Genomic DNA, 24,674 nt, shown 5'->3' with positions numbered 1-24,674 from the left:
GGCCTGGACACAGCATTCCACATGGGGTCTCACCAGAGGAGAGCAGAATCCCCTCCCTGCCCTGCTGCCCACGCTGCTTTGGACGCAGCCCAGGGCACGTTTGGCTCTCCGGGCCGTGGCTGCCCAGGGCCAGGTCATGTCCGGCCTCTCAGCCACCAGCACCCCCAAGCCCTTTGCTCTCCGTGACTTCTCTTCCTCTCCCAGTCTGTACCCTCCCAGTCTGGGGTTGTCCTGACCCGGGTGTAGCACCTTGCACGTGGTCTTGTTAAATCTCATGAGCTTCTCATGACCCACTTCTGGAGCTTGTTCGGGTCCTCTGAGAAAAGTGAATCCCATCTGATGCTGCCAGTGTGTCTGGTGCCATGTCGGCCATCCCACTGTCAAAAAACCACCTAAAATCTTGGCAGTGACACCAGCCAGGGAGGCATGTATTAATAGACTGGGCCTGGCTGTTTCTTCCAAAGTGAGTGTCTGCAACTGGTATTTCTCTTCCTGTGTTGAATCATTCATATTTGACTGCACCTGATACCCACCCAGACTTAAGCACGTCTGTTCATCCCTGTTTGTCAGGACAATGAGAGCAAATGCTTTGAAGCCCAGTTCAAGAGAGTTCTTACATGTGAAAAGAAAATTCTTTTAATAAAAGACAGAAATGAGGTTAGCAGAGGCTAGTTTAGTGCTTTCACAGATTTTTTCATCCACTTTTCAGTACAATTTGATTCACTCTCAAACACAGGACAGAACTACTGTACTTCTTTTGTCCTTCCTGCACACTGGCCTCTACTTTCCTTTTCCAGTTGTGTCATACTTTTAGCAGCCGTACAGTGTAGTATTTTAAATAGTAGTAATAGTGCATACTTTTGGAAGCCTTTTTCAAATCCTCCCCAGTGTATGAAGCTAGAAGAGTTTATTCTGGACATAGTTCTGAGATCTTACAAAGGGCCATGAAGGCAAAAAGTCTGTAAGATTGGCAGAGCATTGTTTTCTCCTCCCAGCACTTTCTGGTGTTTTAATTTAATTCTCGCCTTCCAATAGTAAATGCTTCATACTGAAATATTGTCTTTACTGGAAATATGTTGCTGTCCACTGGTGTCTTAGAATGTGTTGGCCACTGTACATATGAGATAAAGGGGTGGAATCAAGTTATTTGTAGAAATTAGCTACAAGGTCACTATCTCTAGAAAATTGTTTGCACATGGATGAGGTTTTTATTCAAGCATTGCAGTACTTTCTTCATTGTGTCTGCATTTGAAGGATTGCATCTGTTTGATTTATTGGCAGATAAAGGTTTAAAGCATTTCCAGCACTGTTGCCTGAAATGTCCTGAAATAATTCAGAAAAAAAAGAGTTAGAAATTCACTGCCATGACTCTGGGATGTGTTTATGGTCAAATCATTTTTCTTTTTTCATTATTTAAAAGTGTTCTATTAAGTCTGCCATAAAAAATATTTTCTGAAAAAGTCTGTAAGCATTTTGGATTTGCATGGACATTTGCCATCTATTACATGCCACTACAGTGATTTCATTCTTGAGCTCTTAAGAAAGTGATAGCCAAATCTATTCAGTCAGTAGGGGCCCTTCAAACTAATAGAAAAAAAATGAAGGTTATGTTAGAATATCCAGCTTTACTAAATCTCTGAAGAGCAGGTTATTTGAGTTTGATTTGGGAGTTGTGGGGTTTTAGCTGTTGCCTTTGAGGTGTTTGACAGCAGTGTCTTTGCATCTTTTTGGGACAAAAGCAAAAGTGAAACAAAACCATATCCACTTCACCAACTCACAACATAGCCCTCATGAACTGTAGCAGTCTTAACTGTGAATGAATGCTAGGAGTGACTCCTCTAGCTTCAAATTCAAAACATGATTGCTTTTAGAATTAGAAAATAATTTTATACTGAAATGGCCCCAGATTTTGAAGTGTCTCAGATTTGCTGTTACTGCAGTTTAAACTAGCTTTTTAATTTAGGGCTAAACAGCCTCCTCAAAGTTTCAGGTAACCTAGGTCTTTTCAGTATTTTCAAAGTGTTGTGATTAAATTTTAGTATGTTGAAAGCATTGTGAATCAGAATTTTGTTTTCAATAGCTGCAACTTTTATGTAAGATTGTGGTAATTAACATGTCCTTTCACTTGGGGGTAAGAAATATATCTTTTGTGTTCCTGACACAACATTGTTATTTTCTCAAGGCTGCAACACTGATACTGGTGAAAGATGAATAGTTATAAATATTTTGCAGAGTGAATCACAGAAAAGATAACAATAAATAGAATATAAAAGTAAATGTAAGATAAAAATAAGTACTATAAAGACCCAGGTAAGCCTGGGCCAAAATATCTCTGTACTAATATTTTTTTTTTATTTTAAGCAGGCATCTCTGTATATTTTAAGGGATCCTGTGAAACATGGTCTACTGAAAAGTGTCTGTCCATGGCAGGGGAGTTGCAGCTAGATGACCTTGAGGTCCCTTCCAGCCCAGGCCATTTTGTGGTTCCATGAAGTGAGAAACTTAACAACAATTCTTGCAGAATAGTTTTGAAACTATTAAAGAGATTACAGAAGCAGAGACACCTTGAATTTAGCCACTAATTATTTGGCAACAGCTAAAATCTTATACTTTCAATGAACTTAAGAACATGAAAAAGATGCCTCTAAAGCTGAGGCTACCCATGTCCAAGTGAAGACCCCTACCAACTGAACACCTGCAAAATGTGTTGTGAAATACATCAAAGCATGCAAAAGATAGATTGTCAAATAGCTATTGAGTAGACATTTATTTAGAAATTAGGTAACTACATGTGGTATTCACATGCCCTCTGAATGCTGAAAAGCAGAGAAAAGAATTACCAAAACAATTCTTATCTCCTTAGCTGTTCCTGTGTTTTTGGACTTGTGGAATGTGTTGGAAGATTATTTACCTAAAGGGATTGCTTGATTGGATTCTGGTGGACACTGTTTGTGTTAATTAGCCTATCAGTCAAGCTGTGTTGACTGTCTGGTCAGCAGACAGTCATGAGTTTCTTCAGTTTACTATAGTTCTTGTTAGTGTAATACAGTGTAAAATAGTTATAGTATACTATACTATAATAAAGTAATTAATTAGCCTTCTGATATCGTGGCATTCTGCGCATCATTCTTCCCTGCATTGAGGAATCTTCATAAATACAAGAACTACATACTTGCGTATTTTGAAAGTATAATTATGCTTCTTGGCTGTAACCAGGTGTGTTGGCTTGGTGGACTTAGCACTCAGCACACACCTCTGTGCAAATGTGTCAAAACCACTTAGCACCGTGTGTGGATTGGCACCTGGGTGAAGGAACCCTGTCTTTGAAAGTGGGACTGTACCAGTGCTAGTGCATGTTTAGTAGCATTCTTTACTAGTGTTTGAAGAGATCTTGCCCATGCTTCTGCAGGAGAGAGAGTTTCTTGGCTCTGCGGTGGTCACTGGGAATTTTTGGTGGCCATGAGTTATGTTTTAATAGCTGTTTTAATTGATATAGTAAGGAACACTGTCACATCACTGAGCCAAGTTTAGATGCTTGAAAGCTTCCCCCAGCTTAAATCTTTTAAGTGTTAATTCTTTTAAAAAAGGCTGAGATTGTGAGGAACATGATGGTAATACCAACAGAACAGAACTGTTTACTCCATCTCTGAGATCCAAGTAAATCTATTTCCTGTGGGACCTACAGACTAATTCTCACAAAAGGTAAAGTTCATGGAGAACAGACCCTGGCCATACCCCCTTTGTTGTCTTCTCGGAGCATACTCTGCACCAGTGCATTAGCTGAGGTCAATAGAGACCACTTAACAAAAGCAATTTAATGTGCCCTATATGTGTATTTAATGTTAGGGTAGGAGGCAGGGATGGGAGTGGGAGCTGTTGAAATTTGTGATGCCTCCTCAAGAGAGGGTCCAGGACTGGAAGAAAGGGAGAGGAGGTGCAGCTCTCAGCACATACACTCCTGTTCTCCTCTGTTACATAGCTTTTTCAGTGCTGCTGAACCCACTTCACCCTGTTTTCTGCCTCCCTTTCCCAATTGTCTCTGGTTCCCTTGTGTGAAAGCAGTCTCTTGCTGTCTAGTGGGTAATAACAATTTCTCTCCCCGTTTCTTACTAGAAGAAAAGCCTTTTGGCTTTGGAAATAAGCATGACTTGCCTGAAAAATACCAATTACACATAACATAACATTAAATTTGGTTTTATACTGCTTTTTCCTTGTGTTTTTAGGATTAATTGCAAAATAAGAATTGCAGCTGATTAGGCAATAATGATAGTAAAATATCATTTAAAAATCTGTCTCTAATACTCAGTATTGAAATAACTTTATGTGTTTAAAATAGTTATCTTCCAGTTGCTCCAAACTGAACCATCCCAGGTATCCACAGTCATCTTGTTGCATGTGGCTTCTGTTTTCATGAAGTAGTACAGTCCAGGATGGGCCCTTAAAATACCATAAAGAAAAACAGTAGTTTTAGCATAGCTGTATCAATCCCTTTCCCATTTCTATGAGTTGTATTATGGGACTGAGTTAAAGGCTGAGCAGCCTTTAACTATGATTTTGCTTCTCAGTTGACACTCAGTGATCCTTGTGAGTCCTTTCCAACTCAGGATATTCTATGTTTCTGTGGCTATTTGGTATATAAATACTGTATTTGAACTCTAATTATTATTTTAAAATAGAGATCAAAGTAGGTAAGTGGCTAATTTGGTATTGCTTCAGTTGACAGAGAGATTACTAATAATCTCTCACACTGCTTTCTCCTTGTAGATCATGATGTTGTAAAATCTCTGCTGAGGGACCTCCAGAGTTAAGCTGTTTAAGAGTGCTTACCCAGCTGCCAGGAAGCTAATGCCCAGTGGTGTGTCAGGACAAACTTAGGTACAGGTGAAGACATCCCCTTTTTTCCTTAATTGTTCCTCAGATGGAGTTCTTGTCAAAGCTTTTTTCTGACCAAGTGTTTACAAGAGCAGCAGTTATGCAGTAACTTAGTTTGATAAGGAAAGCTGAGCAGAGTTTGGTGAGGAAAGCTGAGCAGGATACCTTCAGTTTAACCATAATGAGTAAAGGGAAAAGTAATTTGTTTACCTCTTACCTTAAAAAAAAAATATTTACTGTAGTGTAAGCTCTTGCGATGTTTCAAAATTTCTATTTTTTTCTCCTTTTTTAGGGTCCAGGTATATCTCATCCCTATGACAGTGGGCACATAGCAATGACTTACACAGGACTATCATGTCTGGTTATTCTTGGAGATGATTTAAGTCGAGTAAATAAAGATGCCATACTGGCAGGACTGAGAGCTCTCCAGCTGGAGGATGGAAGGTAAAAGATGCTTTATATGCTGCAACTCCCACTACCCACATGTGGAATGGAATGTAAGAGACATGTTCTTTATAGAAGTAGCTATAATCTTTTTGTTCTATTAGAAAAATAGTTTGATTAGGAGTAACATAAGTCATAGAACATGTGCTGACTTCTTGGAAATGGTTAAGTCATCAGAGAGTACTAATAGGCCCTTCGAACCAAATGGAGGCTTGCCAAGCAGCAAGTCCTAGAAGAAACAATTAAAGGTTTATTTATTGTCACAGGTAATTCAACCATTTACCTAGTTTTGTATATCATGGAAGCATTTAGGTTGTAAAAGACCTTTGAGATCATGAAGTCCAACTCTTGAACCCAGCGCTGCCAAGTCCAGCACTAAACCATGTCCTTAAGTGCCACATCTACATGTCTTTGAAATACCTTCAGGGATGGTGACTCCACCATTTCCCTGGGCAGCCTGTTCCAGTGCTAGACAACCTTTCTGATGAGGAAATTTTTTCTAATACCTAATCTAAACCTCACCTGGTACAACTCAAAGCCATTTCCTCTGTCCCACATGGGAGAGGAGACCAACCCCCAACTTGCCACCTTCCAGATAGTTGAGTGATAAGTTGTCCTCTCGGTGTTTTTTTCTCTGTGGCTCATTCAGCTGCTCCTCATCAGATTTGTGCTCCAAACCCTTCCCAGCTCCACTGCCCTTCCCTGGACACACTCTAGTACCTCAATGGACTTCCTTGTCTTGAGGGGCCAAAACAGAACTCAAATCTCGAGGTGTGGCCTCACCAGTGCCCAGTACAGGGGGATGGTTACTGCCCTGGTCAAAAAAATTTAAATATTAGTAGAGTTTGGTGCAATTGTAACAGTAACTAATTTAAAACTGATTCACCATTTGTATTAGAAATAGTAGTACGAGCAATTGCCTTTATACATACCTGGGAAACTGGTCCTCAAGTTGCAGTAAGGAAAGAAAGCCTTGTGAGCTATTAGAATTCCTAGGAAGTGAAAGAATTCTGCCTAAAAGAGGTAAAATGGTAAGTCATGTATCTGTATATACTGTAATAGGTTAAAGACTGTAAGTATAAACATCTTGGAATAAATAAGCACCAGTATCATTATGTTCCTGGAAATAGTTACTCAGGTTCCTAAGTGTTTAGAGTTCTATGCATTTTCCTTGGCTTAGAATCACATCTTCTAAAAAGAAAATCTAGTGTAGCTTTGGGTTATATTTATGAGACTACTATAAACTAATCTTTAGAGAAAACACTGTGCAATTCTTTGAACCGCATTTCATATTTTCTGGTGTAACAGGCAAAACAGTGTTTAAAGACAGAAATGTTTCTTTCAGTTTCTGTGCAGTGCTGGAAGGAAGTGAAAATGATATGAGGTTTGTGTACTGTGCTTCCTGCATCTGCTACATGCTCGATAACTGGTCAGGCATGGATATGAAGAAAGCAATAGACTACATTAGAAGAAGTATGGTGAGTGTTCACAAAATGTTTCTTCTTCCTATGCTTTCAAGCTTTAAGCTTTTTTTCTTAACTGTGGCTTAAAAAAATATCTGTCCAAACTGTATTACAGTAATTTCTTTATTTTTTCTTCCTGCTCTAGCGAGTTGAGAATTACAAAGTACATTGGCTTTTTGCATTTGTATTTTCATTAAAATATGTGTGCTAGCAAGATAATTTTATTTGGTGTGTTTGTTTGCTGCAAACTGTATTAAAAAGCCTCTTTATTTAAAATAATTAAGTAGTTAAAAGCAAGTTTTTGAAAACTAAGGTGTGATGTTTGTGTTTAGAAAAAGTGCAGAAAGCACTTTGGAAAAGCGTACCAATAAAATCCTCATCTTTGATTGAGCTATAGTATTGCTTTTTAAAAGATACACAGATTCAAATAAACTAATAATTGACATGAGTTCATCCTGAAGTGTTTCCAGTCATGCACTTCATAATTTATTTATTCGATACTTGGAATGAAAAAATGTATTCATGAGTACGTACACATTTTTTTCTGTGTCTGTGCAAATTGTCTTTATATTCGATTGGAGTAAAGGAGATTTCCATTTTTTTTCATGTTGTTTCATTCATTTAATTGAGTTACATTTTCAAAGAAAGAAATACAATTTTTTAAGGAAGCTGAGCAAGCTTGAAAACTGCAGTTCCCTTAGTGTGAGTAAACACAGGTTAAATTCTTGTGGTCCACAAAGAAGACTCAAATTTATGATGACACACAGCTTCTGTTGTAAATGACTATTTTCAGTAGTTGCTGTCAGCAGCAAGATTTTACAATTTATGTGAGAAACAAGTTTAAAAAAAGACTTTAAAATCTCTTGCTTCAGACCTAGTTGTTTTTTATTTGTTGTTTATTTTTAAAGCAGGTATTTGGACGTCTTAGTATTTCTTACTGTACACCTCAAGAAGTTTTCTGGCACACTGCCATAGTCCTGGACAGACAGAGATGATCAAGGCCAGGGCTCAGTCATACAAGGATATGGACCTGCAGTCTGTTCACATCCTAGTAGCACCTTTTATCCCATTTTCCCCTCTGTTTCCCCTTGTTCTTCTCCAGTCTGCTTTGATATTTCTGTTTCTTACCATTGGCCCTTTCCCTAGCCATCCCATAGTAAGTTATGCTTACCCCTGCATTCCCCAGAAAACAGTCCATGATAAGGGGATTGCTATACAATCCTAGAATCTTCCTCCCCTGCTTCCCATAAGAACCCTTCTCCCATAGCTGGCAGCTCCCCTTAGTTAGCATGAGTTCTCAGCATGAGAATATTCCTGCTGAGTCCTTTCAGTGGATTTCACCCAAGGATGATGATTTATCCATTCTGTTTCAGTCTGAGAGAGGAGCTTAGGCAGAGTGCTTGCTCTTACCAGTTAGGCAGGGAACATTCTTCATCCTCTGACCATTTCTGGACCTTAATGTTTGCTGAGATCAGTCTTTAGTAAAATAGCTTAGCAGAGTTACAATAGGAGAATCAAGTGTTAAAAAAGAATAGAAAACAAAACCCAAGAGCAAAATCCTCGTTGTAGTTCTGTACATCACATTGTCTGTTAGTTGTGAACATTTGAGTGCAGTTTTGATCCCAAAGGAAATGGTGGAACTAGGAAGGGGACAAAGAAAGTTGAGTTGAACTGTGGAAGGTATGAATCAGCTTGTGTAAAAGGAGTATTTCATATACTAGGAGTCTTTATTCTGGAAATGAGATTGTTAAGTGGAGTGTGACAGAGATACATAATGTAACAGGCAGCACTGAAAAAATAGAGGGAGAAGCAACTGTTTCTTTCTAAGACAAAACAGACAGCATCAGATGAGGCCATAACAGAGCAGACAAGTGGAGATTTTCTGAAAGTTTAGAGCTTTGAAGTGGTACTGGAGATTTATTGTGCAGTGTGATCGTGAACCAAATTTAAACTTTGCTTCTAGAGCTTAGCATTAATTGTTGGACCTACAAATTCCAGTCATTATGTTCCTATTGGAAAAAGAGATGGATTTTAAAAAAACCTCTCATAATTGAGGCCTTACCATGGCAAGACATCTTGGAAGGCCTCCTACTAATACTTCAGTTCACTAGTAAAGTAGAACTAAGTCTTGCCATGGTCAAAGTTCAGAAGACACTGTGGCTTATCACAAAGATTGTCTTTTCCTGGCTAGCTTAATGAGTAACTTAGAGAGATCCAATAAGCAGTGCTCTTTAGGGAACAGTCATTCTAGCATGTAGAAATGTGCAGCAAGACACGCTGTATTTTTGTCCAGGTTTACTGTGAATTAGGTTAACTCTACACTGTGTTCAGTGGGACTTCTTTAAACCACTTCTATGCTGTGAATTCACTGAAGAGTTGGCATGCACATGTACACTAGTTCTGTGTTTGCTGGGTTTTCACTGCTTGGCCAACCAGTATTTGTGTGAATTAATTCAGTTGCAAGGTGTCTGGCAATTCTGAGAAAAGACACAAAGCCTTTGCATCCTGCTTGGTCACATTTAGAGCTGCAAATGTATCTGAAGAAGTGTCAGACATTCAGGGAGCAGCCCATTGTGAAGATCATTTCACAGCAGTAGTTGTTCTTTCCTTTCATTCATTCATCTCTTTCCACCACTTTCCTTGAGATGTATTTCAGTTTAATTACCTATCACACGAGCCTGGTATTTCTTAAAGTGTATCTCATAAATAAACACGACGACTATGAAATGTGGCATCCAAGAATGTTAGCTTGATTTCTCTCATTAAGATTTTGCAGATGGTGCTAAAACTAACCTATAAAATGGAACAATTAAAAGTAAATTCTCTTTGAGGTTATTTCATTTGTTTCTCCTTGTGTAATTAACTATACTGTTAATAACTATAGGCTTTATTGTAAGTGCTTATTCCTATTTTGCTGTCACAATGACACAATGTCACCTCATTCTGTCACTTTCTTTAGTTGTAGACAAAAAGGGATTTCATTGCTCAGTACCAAACTGCTTTTACAGAAGGGTGTGGTTTTGATTTACTATTGTATGTCACTCATGTGCACCTAGATGAAGCACATAACAGTTAACAGAACTTCCTTCAGTTTTTCAAATTGCCATCCATGTGAAGTACAACTCATCTGGATTGAGAGTAATGTAATTGGTTGACCGCAGTACTGTTTGTAATAAGCTTTAGAATTTGTTACCTTTAGTGATGCGGTGTAAGGATTGTGACATACAATTCAATACAGCTGAATGATGGAGTGCATTTGTTTAGTTAGGCATTTCAAAAACAGCAGGAGATTGGAACATAAACCGTGTTTAAAATGTTAAAAATAATTGAATCTTCATACAGAATAGATAGCCTTCTTGTTGTAGTTCGACTAAAAAAAGTGTTTATGCAATGCCGATCACAAAAATAATTCCAGGCCAGTTTTATTGTCAGTAAAATTGTCAGATTTCAACACACAATTTTTAGCAGTGTAGATTGACTCTTAGTCTTTTGCATTCAAAACTTAGATATATCACTCATCAAAACACAACAAATACTAAGATGCTGAGATTTTGAATGACTTACAGAGGCTCAATAACACTGTCCTTCAGCGGTGTGTATTTAGCCTTCTAGAGCAGAGAAGGTCAGAGTCCGGCTAGCTGAGGTTAAGGCCGACACCCAGCTGCATAACCTGCCAGCACCCCTCAGCATCGTAAGGCCTCGGGCTGTGCTGGCTGCGGACTGGATCGCTGCTAACGAAGAGAAGGAAGGAGCTGGACACTCGCTGGAGGGGGGCTAAAGTAGTTTATTCGAAAGCTCACGATGTCCCAGCGAATGACCAAGAACAAATGGTGCTTAAGGGTCTTAAAGGGAAGGAGTGGACCCGGGAGGGGTTTACAGAAGACCAATGAGGGGAGAAGAGGGGATGAGCTTAACACAAATGACATAGGGGAGAGCCCAATAGGTACCAGGTATGGGAGGGGCCCCGGGACCACAGCCAACCACAACCCCCAAAGAGGAGAAGCTTCTGGAATACTAGGTGGAGTGGGAGGGTGATTGACTTGGCCCAGGGAGGAGAAAAAGCATACATATAAGGGAAAAAGGGGAGGAGGAATATATAACCTAACAGATTGACAATAGAACTGGCAGGGCTGTGGCGGGAAAACTGAGGAGGGCAGAACCATTTTACACAACATGGGGGGGAGCAGGTACATAAAATGGGGAGGAATTAAATGAACGTAATGAACACACTACAACACTGTTCTTTGCAACAGTACTTTTTTTTTTTTAATAGAGATTTTGCAAGAAGCTTTAAAAATATCAGCTGCTTCTTCTAGTATAGTCTTCAAATGCGCTTGTATTGGTCTGTTGATATAGTTAAGCTGGTTGTAAAACTTGTAGACTTTGCAGTGAAGATTTTACCAAACTGCATTTACACATTTCCTGAGGATAGTATTTAATTATACAGTTGTCATGTTGCAGTAATCAAGAGCTCCTTTTGCATACAATTTCTGGAGTCTTTTCAAAAGGACCAAGAAATGAAAGTATTCCCTAGCTCTTTAAGGCACACAAGTCCCCAGAGACCAGCTGCTGTCTGTAAATAAATAGGTGTCAGTTTGCCGAGGGTCAGCTATTGTCTGTTAGAGTTTAAAGCTAATTGTACAGCACAATATAGTAGTGTCTGGGATGCACACTTAACAGCTTTTCTCCAGAGCTAATTACTTTGTCATACATAAAGCAAACCACCTCCTCTTAAAATTGCTGTTTGTAGAGTTAATTAGCTTTGCCAGCATAGCTTTGCTAATCAGCTTGCCTTTTCTTAGCAATTAATGCATCTGTGGAGTGTGGTGGCACATTTGTATTGCATTCTCAAAAGGCCGTGAAAAAGGAAGAGTTCACACTGTGTGCTTTAACATTCAGAAGTTCATAGAGATTACTAAAATTTACTGGTTCAAACCTGAGAAATCAAGCTGCAGCTTGAAGTGTATGTATCAGATATTAGTATTTTCAGTTGCTTCAGCTTTCAGCAACAATTCAAAACTAGGAATACAGTTTTAGTGTAGCTTCTGTGTCTTCTTCTGTTTACTTTTTTCTTCTCAATGTCAGCTTTAAAAGCAGATGCACAAAATAATCCCTAGGTAGTTTCTAGAGATACGATAGTCCTGTAGCCATTCTTTGATTACGACTATGGGAGTCATTATTGGTTTGTCAAGGTGTCCTGTATCTGCTAGCCACTCTTTCAGAGAAAATGTGAGAAATTCACAGTCAGCACCTGGAGGATGTGGAGGAAGGATTTTTAGTGCTTTGTGTCTGATCAGATACTGATCCAATCATTAATTGAGCAGTTGATGTAGAATACGTAGGGTTGATGTAATTTAACTTCAAGAGTTACACCTCATTTTTCCTACTAAGCAATTTGGTATTTGTTCAGAGATAATTCATTAGGTATTCTATGAACTCTTGTAAAATAAATATTTGCTATTTTATGAATAATTTCTTACATGGTCTTTTGTTTCTTTTCAAGTAAAATGACTTAATGGATTTTTAGGGAAGAAAGATTATTATTCTTACATATACATGTGTCCATGGATTGCTCATGACAGACATGAACTATGGTATTCTTGGTGCTTTGTCAGACTTGAGTTTCCCCTTCTGTTGCGCTTAACAGAGTGATTTTTTAGCACTGTAATGGTATTTTTTAACAGTAATATTTTATAAGCCAATTTAAGTTTATTGCAATGTATGTTATAATTTTCTTCTTGCTTCTTGTTCCCTTCTCATTGTTTTTTAAAGCCGGATGTACTTGATTCCTACTAAAGAATTGCTTGGATTTGAGTATTCTACACACAGCAATACTTTTCATTTTGCCTCTTTTTTTAATGTTGAACTGCTCTTGGATTAGAGACAGATTAAGTTATCCATTTAATTCTGTTTTGTTTTGATTACGTAGCCATTTTTTTCTTTTTATACCTGCGTTACAAGATTTTTTTTCTTTGTTGCTTACCCTTTTTCAGGTTTCTAACTTGTGTCACAACTAAAATTAATTCCATGAAAGTCATAAAAATGTCCTGCATTGAAAAAGAGCTGATTTATTAACTGTGTTGTGGCAAGAATTTTTGGAGGTTCAGAATTTAATGAGGTTAAATCATGGCAATGATCTGATGATAATTTTGCTGGTAAACTAAGAAATTGCAATGTCTGTCAAAGTGCTGTGGTTCTAAATTAACTGCTTTCTGGGATTTTTTTTTTCTTCAGTCTTATGATAATGGCCTGGCACAGGGAGCTGGACTGGAATCTCATGGTAAGAATGTCAAAGTGCTCTACACCTTTCAGAGTGGTATTGAAAGTGCTGTAGCAGGTGCAGGGTATGCCATACCTTTCCTTCTTTTCTAAGGAATCTGTGTGAGGAGGAGCAAATCCAAAACATGCCTCCAAATGTCATTTCTTCCTGTAGATCTAGCTTAATATCTGAACAGACAGGCTTTTTTTAATCACTCCCATTAATCTTATGAGTGTTTTTGTTGAAATCTTATCTCGTGTTTTGTTGAAAGGTGTTGCTTTTAGTTCTCAGCTGTTGCTGACAGAGCAAACTTTTTCCACATGTCATTGTTACTCTGAATATTTTATCTGCAAGAGATTTCGTGCCATGTAACTGACCATTTCCAATTTCAACAGCTTTGGTAAAACATAGAAGCATTTCCTTTGATAGGTACAGAATCTGTTGTGGGTTCAAATCTCGAAGCAACAGTTAATTTTTGTAAAGAGTTGCTAGATCTGAAGATAGGAATCCCCGAGAGACTGCTATTTTTAGGCAAAATGTTTCTGTGCCATGAAGTAGCAGTCTGCTTGTGACAGAGGAGTTTTTGGCTTTTAGGTGACTCATACTAAATCTAGTGCTGTAGTCTGTTGGACTGATTTGTCCAAGGTTAGACTTGATGATCTTGGAGGTCTTTTCCAACTTAATGATTCTATGATCCTATCAGATGTTTACCCTTAGTATTGAGCTTTGATAGGATTTTCTCTGTTTCCTTCTTGCTGGATCAATAAAGCTGAAGAATTTAAATTATACCCCTAGATATTAAAACAATTGGTTAATTAACTTTCTGTAAACTGTTAGTGATAACAAATAGCAATACTTCAGCACTGCATTTCAGCATCAGAGTAAAAATAATCTTAAATCTTCTGGGGTCTTCCAGCACCAGGAAATTGTAAGGAACTTTGGGGCCCAAGTCTCCTGTCAGCAGCTTGCTTATGTTCTTTCCCAGACTCTGATTTTATCATATCAGGTATTAGACTCAAAATAAACTTGGATGGGCTTTAAAAGATCATACATTTATCTTTTTTTCCATACAGTTTCCTTGACAGCAAAAAAATCCTTAGAAGCACAATTTGTATGTATTACAACCACGAGAGTCCAGGAGTATTTTCACCATATTAAGTGCGCACGTTGTTTGGGGCTTTTTTAATAATTTTAGTTCGAGTTTTTTTTTCTCCTTCTGCTCTCCGGATACTTCTGTCTGTTTATATCCTCTGGGGCATTGTGTCTGAGGCTGGCTTTGGCATCTCTGCTTCAGTCTGATTGCTGGATTTCCAATAGCTTTCTTTTTTAAGTTACAAGTGAAGAAATATTTCTGTTGCAATTCCTTTTACTTGTTTCTGGACTGCTGTGTAATGTAAATTGCACAGCATTGTGAGAAGAAACAGCTTTAAGAAAATGATCTAGTTTATTTCTACAAGAGCTGGGTTGAGGGAGTTCCTGAGTTTCCCCTCCCCACCTTTGACGTATCCGCTGAACTTGAGTGTTCTTATTTATTTGGATTTTAGACTCAAAATTAACTCTTCCATACTTTTAAAAATCCATTGATTTCATTGCTAATAGCTTAGTTAAAGTTCTGACTGAGATCACACAGGCTTCAGCAAATCTGTGTATCAAAGCATAGCAAACCCTGCTTTCTCTTCACAGAAGCAAACCCTTCTCTTCTCTTCTCTTCTGTAGGGGGCTCTACATTTTGTGGTATTGCATCACTGTGTTTGATGGGCAAACTGGAGGAAGTTTTTTCAGAAAAAGAACTGAACAGAATAAGAAGATGGTGTATAATGAGGCAACAGAATGGCTACCATGGGCGACCCAACAAACCTGTAGACACTTGCTATTCCTTTTGGGTGGGAGCAACATTGAAGGTAGTGTACAGAACAAGTGTAGGGATAGCTATTGACTTGTTTTGATTTCTTTAAGCACTGTTTTCTTTGCTTGAAAGTGTTAGATATTTGACACAAGTACACCAATATGCACCAATGGCTATAAATGTCTTTCATCTTGCAAAAAATGCAGGAAATGGAGGTTTACCAGATTAGTGCTGTGCTGTTACTGCTTATCTCAAAAATAGGCGCTATATTCTAGTGTTAAAAATATACTAACACTTAGTTAAGACTTAGTGTTAAAAGTATACTAAGACTTATATTACTGTTACAATCTAATTTCTTTTCAGCTCTTGAACATATTCCAATATACAAATTTTGAGAAAAACCGAAATTACATCCTGTCAACTCAAGATCGCCTTGTTGGTGGATTCGCCAAGTGGCCCGACAGCCATCCAGGTAAAATAACTTCTCCAAATTGCAATGAGTATGTTTTAAGTAAGAAATAAATTCCAGCAGTCAGACATCTGAGAGGTGTAAGAGAAAACATACCCTTTCTAAAAAATCCCAGAAAAAAAAAAAAAAGAAAAAAGAAAGAAAACCAACCAACCAACCAAAACCAAAAAAACCCTCAAAATATAAAGGCGTTTTTATTCTTGAAGTGGAAAGAGAAAGATGAAATTTGTCCTTGTTCAGCCACAAAAGAAGTGAATCTTGTTGTTTAGATTACTGTTAAAAGAGTATCTCTGTCTATTTAGTATGGGTTTAACTGTTCTGCTTAAAGGATATATTGTGTTGTAGGAATCTCTGTAAATTGTGCTTAATATATCAAAATATTTGTTTCTTTAGAAAATTAATAATTCAATTAATTATTCAGAAGTCATTGATATAAGTAAAAAGAGTCAAAGTTTTTGCAGTTATGTACTATGATTTACAGATTGTGTTTATACAAGTATGTCTGGCACTTCTTATGCTTTCAGAAGTGGATCATTTGAAGTAGTGAAAAAAACTCAAAAAGGTGCTAAAATCTTTTAATTTTAAAAGTTGTTAGAATTCAATTAAGGTATTGCAAGTTTCTGAAAACAAAGCTTGTGCCAGTAGGTTTTCAGTGCCCATGACATTTCGTACAGAGAAGATAAACAGTCTTTGTAAGTGGACCAAATAAGATAAAAATTTAGTCATAATAAAGGAAGAGTATGTTTAGAATCTGTGCCCCGGTACTAAATCTGTTGATAATTTCATTTTGAACAACATTTCAGAATTTTTCAAGGTGAACCCACACTGAAAGGGTGAAGCGCTTGTGATAAATTTGCATTTCCTCCTCATCGTATAGATTTAACAGTATCATTTGGAGGGAGTGTTTTGGTTTGTCATAATGAAACATTTACTTTGTGAGTCAGAGACTAGAAAAGTCTGTTTCAAATACCCATCATGTGTTTACCTCTGTTAATTGGCTTTTATGACAAGGTTGTCCCCCCAGCTGACCAAGGGAAGCCATTTGATGTAATCTAAGGCTTTCAGTAGTGTCCCTTCCAAGATCCTTCTGGACAAACTGTCCAGTACATGGCACCTCGAGTGCCAGGGACATTTTTGGGTGCCACAACACAAAAAAGGCATTGAGCTGTTAGAGAGTGTCTAAAGGAGGGCCATGAGGATGGTGAAAGGCCTTGGGGTGAAGCCATGTGGGGAGTGGCTGAGGTCCCTTGGTGTGTTCAGCCTGGAGGAGGCTGAGGTGGGACCTCACTGCAGGTGCAGCTTCCTTGTGAGAGGAAGAGGAAAGGCAGGCATTGATCTCTTCTCTGCTGTGACAGTGACAGGACACAAGGGAGTGGCCTGAAGTTGCATTAGGGGAGGTTTAATTTGTATATTAGGAAAAGGTTCTTCACCCAGAGGGTGGTTGGGCACTGGAACAGGCTTTTCAGGAAAGTGCTCATAGCACCAACCTGTGAGAGTTCAAGAAAGTTTTGGGCAATGCTCTCAGGCATGTGGTGTAACTCTTGGGATGTCCTGTGCAGAGCCAGGAGTCAGATTTTGATTGCCTTTGTGGGGTCCCTCCCCACAAAGTTAGTGCAGTTCTGATACAAAGAAAGACTATAAATGCAACATTGCAAAGATTGCTTCTGTGTTTTCATTGTTATAGTTACATAACTAAGCTTCCTGCAAGCTCTGTCTCATATCTGAAAGGCAAGTTGTCTTTTGATATAAAGGTTCCTAAGGCTTAATCAGAATTAGATTTTAATTTCTGGGGCTCCTACTTTATAAAAGCTCTGTTTAAATTTGGGGACTCAAACTGTATTTGCTATGCAATAATGTTTTTAAGAAGACTAGAAGAAATTTCAGAATACAGTCAACTGCTGGTGATAATCTACGTGTGACATGGACTTTCAATGTTAGCAAGTAACTCTTTCCAGCTGATTATTCAGGAAAATAATATTTTGTAGTCTTGCTGTTCCCATGCTAACAGACATCAAACTATTGTTGGTTGTGGAGGCCACTAGCATTATTTAAAAAGAACTGATGGGATAAGAAGAAACAGCCTCAGGTTACACTAGAAGAGATGTAGATTGAATAGTAGGAAACATCTTCACCAGAAGGGTTGTGAAACATTGGAACAGGCTACTTGAAGTGTTTGAGTCACCCTCCCTGGAGATACAATATGACACTTAAGGGCAGGGTTTTGTGCTGGTCTTGGCAATGTTAAGGATTGGAATTTGATCTTAGAGGTCTTTTCCAGCCTAAATGATTCTGTGATCATTTTAGTGAGATACTAAATTATTGACACCCACACAGAGTGCTCATGTTGAGCTTTTTCAAGGAGCACATGAAATTCCCATAGTCTTTTTACCTTTCACCTGTGATTTCATGAGCAGATAATCCAATCTGATAGCTTGCTGCTACCCAGAGGAGGCAGACTCAGTGAGCTGCAGCCCTGGTGTAAAGTGGACATCAGGAGCAGAATGGAACAGGAGAGAGTATCCCGTTTTGGTGGCAGCCATCTCTTGATCAAGCTGCATGAATTCCTATCATTAGGATAATCTCTATCCTTAGGAAAATAGGAAGCTAGGGAAAGTAATGCCTTCTTCAATTTCTTTAAGTCTTGCTGTTGGCAGCTATTTGCACTAATTTTGCCATTTCAATAGTTAGCTGCTCATAAAGTAACCAGCCAAAAGTGCTTGCAAGAAAAAAAAAATTCTTTCTGGACTGGTTATTTTTGGATATTTAAATTCTTTTGCTTTTTGGCTGTGGCACTCAGAAAAATGTAGTGCACAAGGTGTTATAAAAGAAATGTGGACTTTAGTTCATGCTGGTAACTCTGGGCAGAAATGTTTTCCTTCCATCGAAACTCAAGTTTAAATTACGGCTGTGGTATTCACATGTCCTCTGAACAAGGGGAGACATAATTCTCTCTCTCAGTTTTTTTTCCTGGAGAAGCACAGAGGGAAAACAATTCCTATCTCATTTGCTGATTCTGTTGTTTTGCAAACATGTGGAATGTGTTGGAAGATTATTTATCTGCAGGAATTTGATGATTGGATTCTGGTGATGGTGTTTTGATTCATTGACCAATTGAGTCCACGTCTTTGTGTTGGGACTGTCGGCGGACAGTCACGAGTTTTCAGTTTAGAAAGTAGAAGTAAGGATGATGTGGTATAGTACATATCTCTTTAATACAGTATAGTATAATAAAGTAATCAATTAGCCTTCTGAATCAATGGAGTCAGATGCATCATTCTTCCCTGAGGAGAGGGATTGCCTGCTGATCCACTATATGGCACCTGATTATTTGTTTTCCTTGGTTGGAATTACTCAGAGGTGTTTGAATATGGGTTGAATATTGGCTGTTACAGCCTGAATTTTTTTTTCCTTTTCTCTCTTTCTTTCAGATGCTTTACATGCCTACTTTGGGATCTGTGGTTTGTCGTTAATTGGAGAATCTGGTATTTGCAAAGTTCATCCTGCCCTAAATGTAAGCACAAAAGCAGCAGAGCGTCTTCACCACCTTCATCAGATCTGGAAAACACGGACTTTAAACAGCGTTCAGATGACACACACCTCTCTACATGACTGATTTAGACTTGAATTTAGTTCTGGTAGCATAATTGTAGCCCAGGGTTAAAAGCCATGTATAACCAATGTGCTCTTTTAAGTGCTGGAGTCATACAATCAGATCTGTGTTGCTGGCATCACTTTGATAGGGAGTTGCCTTCAGCAGGTTATTCTGCATTGTGAAATGGGGAATATTTTGCTTATATAGAAGTTTGTCACCGCAGACCGTAAATGGCTTTTCAAATGGCTTTACTTCTGAGAAATCCCTTGAGGCATTTAAACTTCATTTTAATTTTATTTTTTTAAAATCGTGCATACTGTGTCGAAATATATAATGGGGAAGTATTTTCAAAATTGTTTACATATCATACAGTATAGCACAGAATGTGGAAGTTCTTTATAATCTTACTGTTTGACATATTTTTGGGTAGAGAATCTCTCATATTAAGTCTCAGTTAAAAATTACCTATTATCATCAACTTTCAGATTCCATAAACTTTGTTTTTCACAAACAAATTAATTAAATACAAATAAAATTATTTTATTCAATATACTGGACTTTTAAGGTTGTGTGGCCTTACTAAATGGATCTCATAATTCTTCTGAGTAGGTTTTACACAGATGCAGTGGATTGTTAGCCAGACAGAGTTTTCATCTGAAATAGTTTCTTCATGTGAAGTTCACTAAGAGTGTGGCATATTGATGTGCATCAATAAGAGATATTCAGCCCAGTCTTTTGGAAGCATACCTGTATGCAAGAGTAGCATTAGAACCTGCTTCCAAAGACAAACCTTTGCAATACATTGAAGTTGTTTGAATTAGAGTAATGATGAACATTCTCAGCTTCTTTAGTGCTTTACTAGTGCCTTACTTTGTATGCTTGAAGTGCTGTTCAGAGTTGAAGGAAGTAACTTTGCAGCTGGTGTGTTTGTGGCAGGTCAGTTTGTGCATTCTGTAGACACCACATCTTTCAACTTGCCAGTCATTAACAGCACTTTTTTTTCTTAAAGGTTCCAAAGATAACTGAAGACTTCCTAAGACAGATTAGGTGCACCATTTGCCACTGCTGAGCCCAAAGAAACAGGATGTAGATCTTTTTGGCTAGCAAAAAGAGCTTTGGGGATAATCATGATTCCTGTTTTGCAATGCAGGGCAAGTGGAAAGTAGTTGTACCCCTAGCACACATGTCAGAGAGGTCCAATAGGTATCTTTAGGCTACCAGAACAATCCCCTTGTCCAAACCTGTAGCAGCCTTCCTACCTAAATAGATAGGTTTTATTTCTGTAGCAGATTAATTTTCATGGCAGCATTGGGAGCGTGACTAGTGATAATTGTCTGCTTGGAAAAGCAGAGGACGAGTGGGGTAGGGTGTGTGTGATCCAGACGTGTCCCAGTAGACACTTTACTTGGAGGAGGAGAGACACAGTAGTTGTAAAAACTGGGAAGTCTGGAACCAAGAGAACTGTGAGGCCAGTACTGGAGAGGGGGAATGAGGTGCTTGAGTAGGACTGTTGCAGAGTGAGAGAAATGAAAACTGGGAGATACTAAGGCTGGAGGCACCAGTGAAGAATATGGAGTAGTAATGGAGCCAAACTGGTGGAAAGGATTTGAGCTGTGTAGGGTAAGACTGGGGAGCAAAAGAAAGGTACTGACTGAAGGAACATGAAGGAGTTAAGGAGCAAAGATAGAGTTTGGGAATTGCTTTTACTGACCACATGCTGAGATGACCAAAAATCCAGCCATAAGTAAAAAGAACTAGCAAGATACCTGAAAGAGAGTGTCTCCCAGCTAGGGGGCTCACTACTGCAATTCCTGTGGGAATCCCATTTTCCTGAATAGGCTTAATGGGATGTTGGTCAGCAAAGGCTGAAGTAGCTTCCCTGAGCAGAAGTCTCTAAGGTCATAGGGGTCTACCTAGAAAAAAATCCATTTAAAACCAAACAATAAAAATCTTGAAGTAAAAATTGATCAAAAAAGCATGGTATTTTCTTGTCTTTGCATCAGATGGTGATGACAAGTTGACTTCATGGTAGGATAGGATGGATTTCTGTTGTAGTTACAATGAAGGTGAGATGTAATTGTAGCTATCCATCCCCACCGCTGCTTCTTTGCCTTGCCGGTGAACCATCTTTGAGTTTTTTAGCTTTTACCACATACCCTAGTAGAGGGAGTAGCTTTGAGTTTCAGAAGAGTTGAATAAAGTATTTGGAGTCTCTGCTGGGAAACAGTCAAAATATTTGTTCTTACTTAGCTTAGTGAAAAATTATGTATTTTACTATGGTGAGGCAAATCCATACTTGCAAAATCCTGAGCTATGGCTCCTGAGTTGTCCTGTGTGTGACCACATTCTCATCTGTGAGGGACATCGGGGTCCCTCAGCAGAGAATATGGGGGTAACAGTGAAAAATCATACAATGTGAATAAGAAAAATTCTCGTGGAAAGTAATTTAACAGTTTTCTGTCTCAAAAAAACCAGGTAAAGTTTCTTGCTATGTTTTCTGTAAGCTACCCTGGGTTCTTTGTATGGATTTTACATTTCTTATCTCCTTGGCCCCCAGTTATTCTACAACATCTTTTCAGGCTGCCTGTTGACTGCAGAGCTGGCCTTTCCTAAAGGTTGCCTAAGGTGTATTTGTTTCTCATTAACCCAAATTTTGATGAAGGCAGCAAAATACCTATGCTTTCATCTCACACTGAGTATCTAATTACTTTAATTCTTTTGAAATCTTTAATCTTTTTTAAGTTGATAAAAATCAGTACTAATAACCAACTCTGCATATATGATTTGCCATTCTGAATGTCCCAATTTATGTCAGGCAAACAAATTATGAACATTGAATGTTCCTGTAGCAGACATCTGGATTCTGACTGTATTGAATTGTCTCTCTGATTTTTGTGGTTTATTGTGTCTTTTGACTAGAAAAATGTTAAATGAGAAATCAGTGGACAAGAGTTTCACACAAGTCCATAACGTAAAATCACTTTTAAAGGGGATACATCAAAATAGAGCTAAAACTTAAATGTGAACTGTGAAGTTTAAATGTAGCTAGAAAAAGTAAACCGTGTGATTATTACCTACCTCTAATAATTTTGTGTTAACCACAGCTTTACATTGCTGAGACTGAACCTGCATAAGAAATTCATGCATTGAATGGCTTTACCATGTGCTTGAGGACAAAAAGCCTCTTGGCTATCAGGCTGACAAATGTGAGTGCCTCTATCCTATCTGAAACACTCCCAAACTCTGTGTGTGGCCCGAGTTTCTCTTCCAGAAAAACTGCTTTAAAATGGTATGTTGAACAAAGGAAGTCAAATGTATCTTTTCCATAGGATGTGAGGACTGGGGATTTAAACATTGTCACTAGGGCTTTCAGCCCACTTGATTTGTACATAGCTGCTGACAGATGTAACACCATTTTGGAAGGCTGCTTCTAAGCATGTTTGTATTTATAAATTTTCATATTGAGAACTATTTTTTCTAAATGGAACAATCATCGTCACTGAAAAAACTAGCAAGGAAATTGGGTATTGCAGAAATACCTGACATGCATATGCTGAAGCACATATTAAGAGTACCGTGCTCTCTGCTCTGTTGCCCAAGGTAAAAGACAACCTGAGAGGAGCTGAAGAAGCTGCCTCAAATTTGCTTTCTCCATGGATGCCAGTATAGAAATTAAATATTCTGTAGAAACCGCTGTGTTCCCTAAAAAATACATTTCAACTTTGTGCCAAGTGAGCCATTCAGTGTGGGGTTGCCTGATATAGAAGGGAAGAAACAGTGGTTTCCAAAGTCAAAGCCTTTTATGGACAGCCCATCTCCTGGCATTTTGGAGAAACTTGCTATCAGTGTCCCTGTGGAGGTCAAAGAGATGTCAGGACATGCATAAGAAGCAGAGAGACCTTAAGTAAGAAGATGCTATTGTTGCAACTAAATATGAGACATCTCCAAAATTAATCATTGAATGAGATTATTGGTCTGTTTACGTTGTTGTTAAATACTGTGGTGGTTCTGAAAAGCTCTTTTTTTGCTGTTGCAAGAAAACACCACTTAACAAGTTTTCCTCACTTCAGATGACACTGGGTGGGAAAAAGGAAAGTCTCAACATCTTTATACTAAATGGTTATTAAATTACTCCACTGAGTGGTTACAATGTGTTGTAGATTTACACTTTCTGTTCACCATTTTTAAGCTCTTGTGTTCCTGGATCTCTATTTGCCTGGTTAGTTTCTGAGTTTAATAAAAATTGATGAGCTGTTGAGAAAATGTGGGAAAACTGTAATTTCTTTTTAACTGTAGCTCTTGTCATGTGTTTTTTCCCAAGTTACATGTTCTGGGTGAGGACCTGTCTTCCTAAGGGCACAGAGCACAACAGCCTCCAAAGGTTTTCAAGCTGAACCCATCAAAGGCAGCAAACCCTGACACTACTGCTTTATTTTTGAGGCACTGGAGAAGTGCTTGTTTGATAACTGCATTGTGAGAACATAGAATCATGGAATGGTTTGGGTTGGAAGGGACCTTAAAAATCATCTCATCCAACTCCCCTGCCAAGGGCAGGGAGACATCCCGCCAGATCAGGTTGCTGAAAGCCCAATCCAACCTGGATTTGAGCACTTCCAGGGATGGGGCATCCACAGCTTCTCTAGGCAAACCTTTTCCCAATGCCTCACCACCCTCTATAGTGAAGAATTTTTTCCTAACACCTACTTTGTCAGTTTTAATCCCCCTTGTCCTGTCACTACATGCCCTTGTAAAAAGGCCCTCTCCCCAACTTTTTTCTAGGGTCCCTTCATGTACTAGAAGGTGCTGTAGGTCTCCCCAGAGCCTTCTCCTTCCCAGGTCAGACAGGCCCCTCTCAGTCTGTCTTCACAGGAGGGATGTTCCAGCCCTCTCATCATCTTTGTGGCCTCCCCTGGATGCACTCCTGAAGGTCTGTGTCCTTCTTAAGTTGAGGATCCCCAGAGATGGATGCAGAATTCCAAATAGGATCTCACCAGAGCAGAGCAGAGGGGCAGAATCCCCTCCCTCCCCTGCTTTGGATGCAGCCCAGGGCACGTTTGGCTCTCTGGGCTGGGAGTGCCCATGGCCAGGTCGTGTCCAGCCTCTCACCCAGCACCTCAAGCCCTTCTCAGAACAGCTGCTCTCAATCCATTTGCTGCCCAGCCTGTACTTCTGTCTGCAGGACCTGGCACTTGGCTGTACCAAACTCCTCCATGAGGTTCACACAGGCCCCCTTCTCAAGCCTGTCCAGGTCCCTCTGGATGCTATTCCTTCCTTCTGGTGTGTGGATAGCACCAAGCAGCTCAGAGTCACTGGCACACTTGCTGAGGGTGCACTCAGTCCCCCTGTCCCTGCTGCCCACAGGGTTGTGGAGCAGTGCCAGTCCCAACACCAGGCCCTGCAAAAGGCCACTCATCACTGGTCTCTGCTTGGACATTTGGTGTTGACCACAACTGTTTTGAGCAACACTGTACAGCCCATTCCTTATTCATTGAGTGGTCCACCCTCTCCAGTTTGGAACAAGGATGTCATGTGGAACAGTGTCAAAGGCTTTACACAGGTCCACATATATCATGTCAGCTGTCCTTTCCACATCCATCGGTGTAAGCCCATCTACGAAGGCCACCAAAATTGTCAGGCACTGTTTGCCCTTAGTGAAGCTATGCTGGCTGTCACAAATCACCTACTTATTTTCCACATGCCTTACCATAATTTCTAGGAGGATTTGCTCC

General features: G+C 39.1%; 1 protein-coding gene across 1 annotated transcript in view; it reads left to right on the top strand.

Moving 5' to 3' along the window:
* The window catches only part of PGGT1B (protein geranylgeranyltransferase type I subunit beta), a 37,361-nt gene extending 14,153 nt beyond the window's left edge, over positions 1 to 23,208 (top strand). The window contains 7 exon segments of the mRNA XM_063180942.1: positions 5,165 to 5,316; positions 6,662 to 6,794; positions 13,014 to 13,059; positions 14,755 to 14,939; positions 15,248 to 15,356; positions 18,782 to 18,916; positions 18,919 to 23,208. Of these exon segments, the coding sequence (XP_063037012.1) occupies positions 5,165 to 5,316; positions 6,662 to 6,794; positions 13,014 to 13,059; positions 14,755 to 14,939; positions 15,248 to 15,356; positions 18,782 to 18,916; positions 18,919 to 18,962 (804 nt within the window). The 3' untranslated portion in view covers positions 18,963 to 23,208.
* The last annotated feature ends 1,466 nt before the right edge of the window (positions 23,209 to 24,674 follow it).

This window comes from Melospiza melodia, chromosome Z (assembly GCF_035770615.1).
Source record: "Melospiza melodia melodia isolate bMelMel2 chromosome Z, bMelMel2.pri, whole genome shotgun sequence".
In the NCBI taxonomy this organism is placed as follows: Eukaryota; Metazoa; Chordata; class Aves; order Passeriformes; family Passerellidae; genus Melospiza; species Melospiza melodia.
The sequence above is the reverse complement of the archived record's forward strand: the minus strand, read 5'-3'. Positions and strand labels throughout refer to the sequence as shown.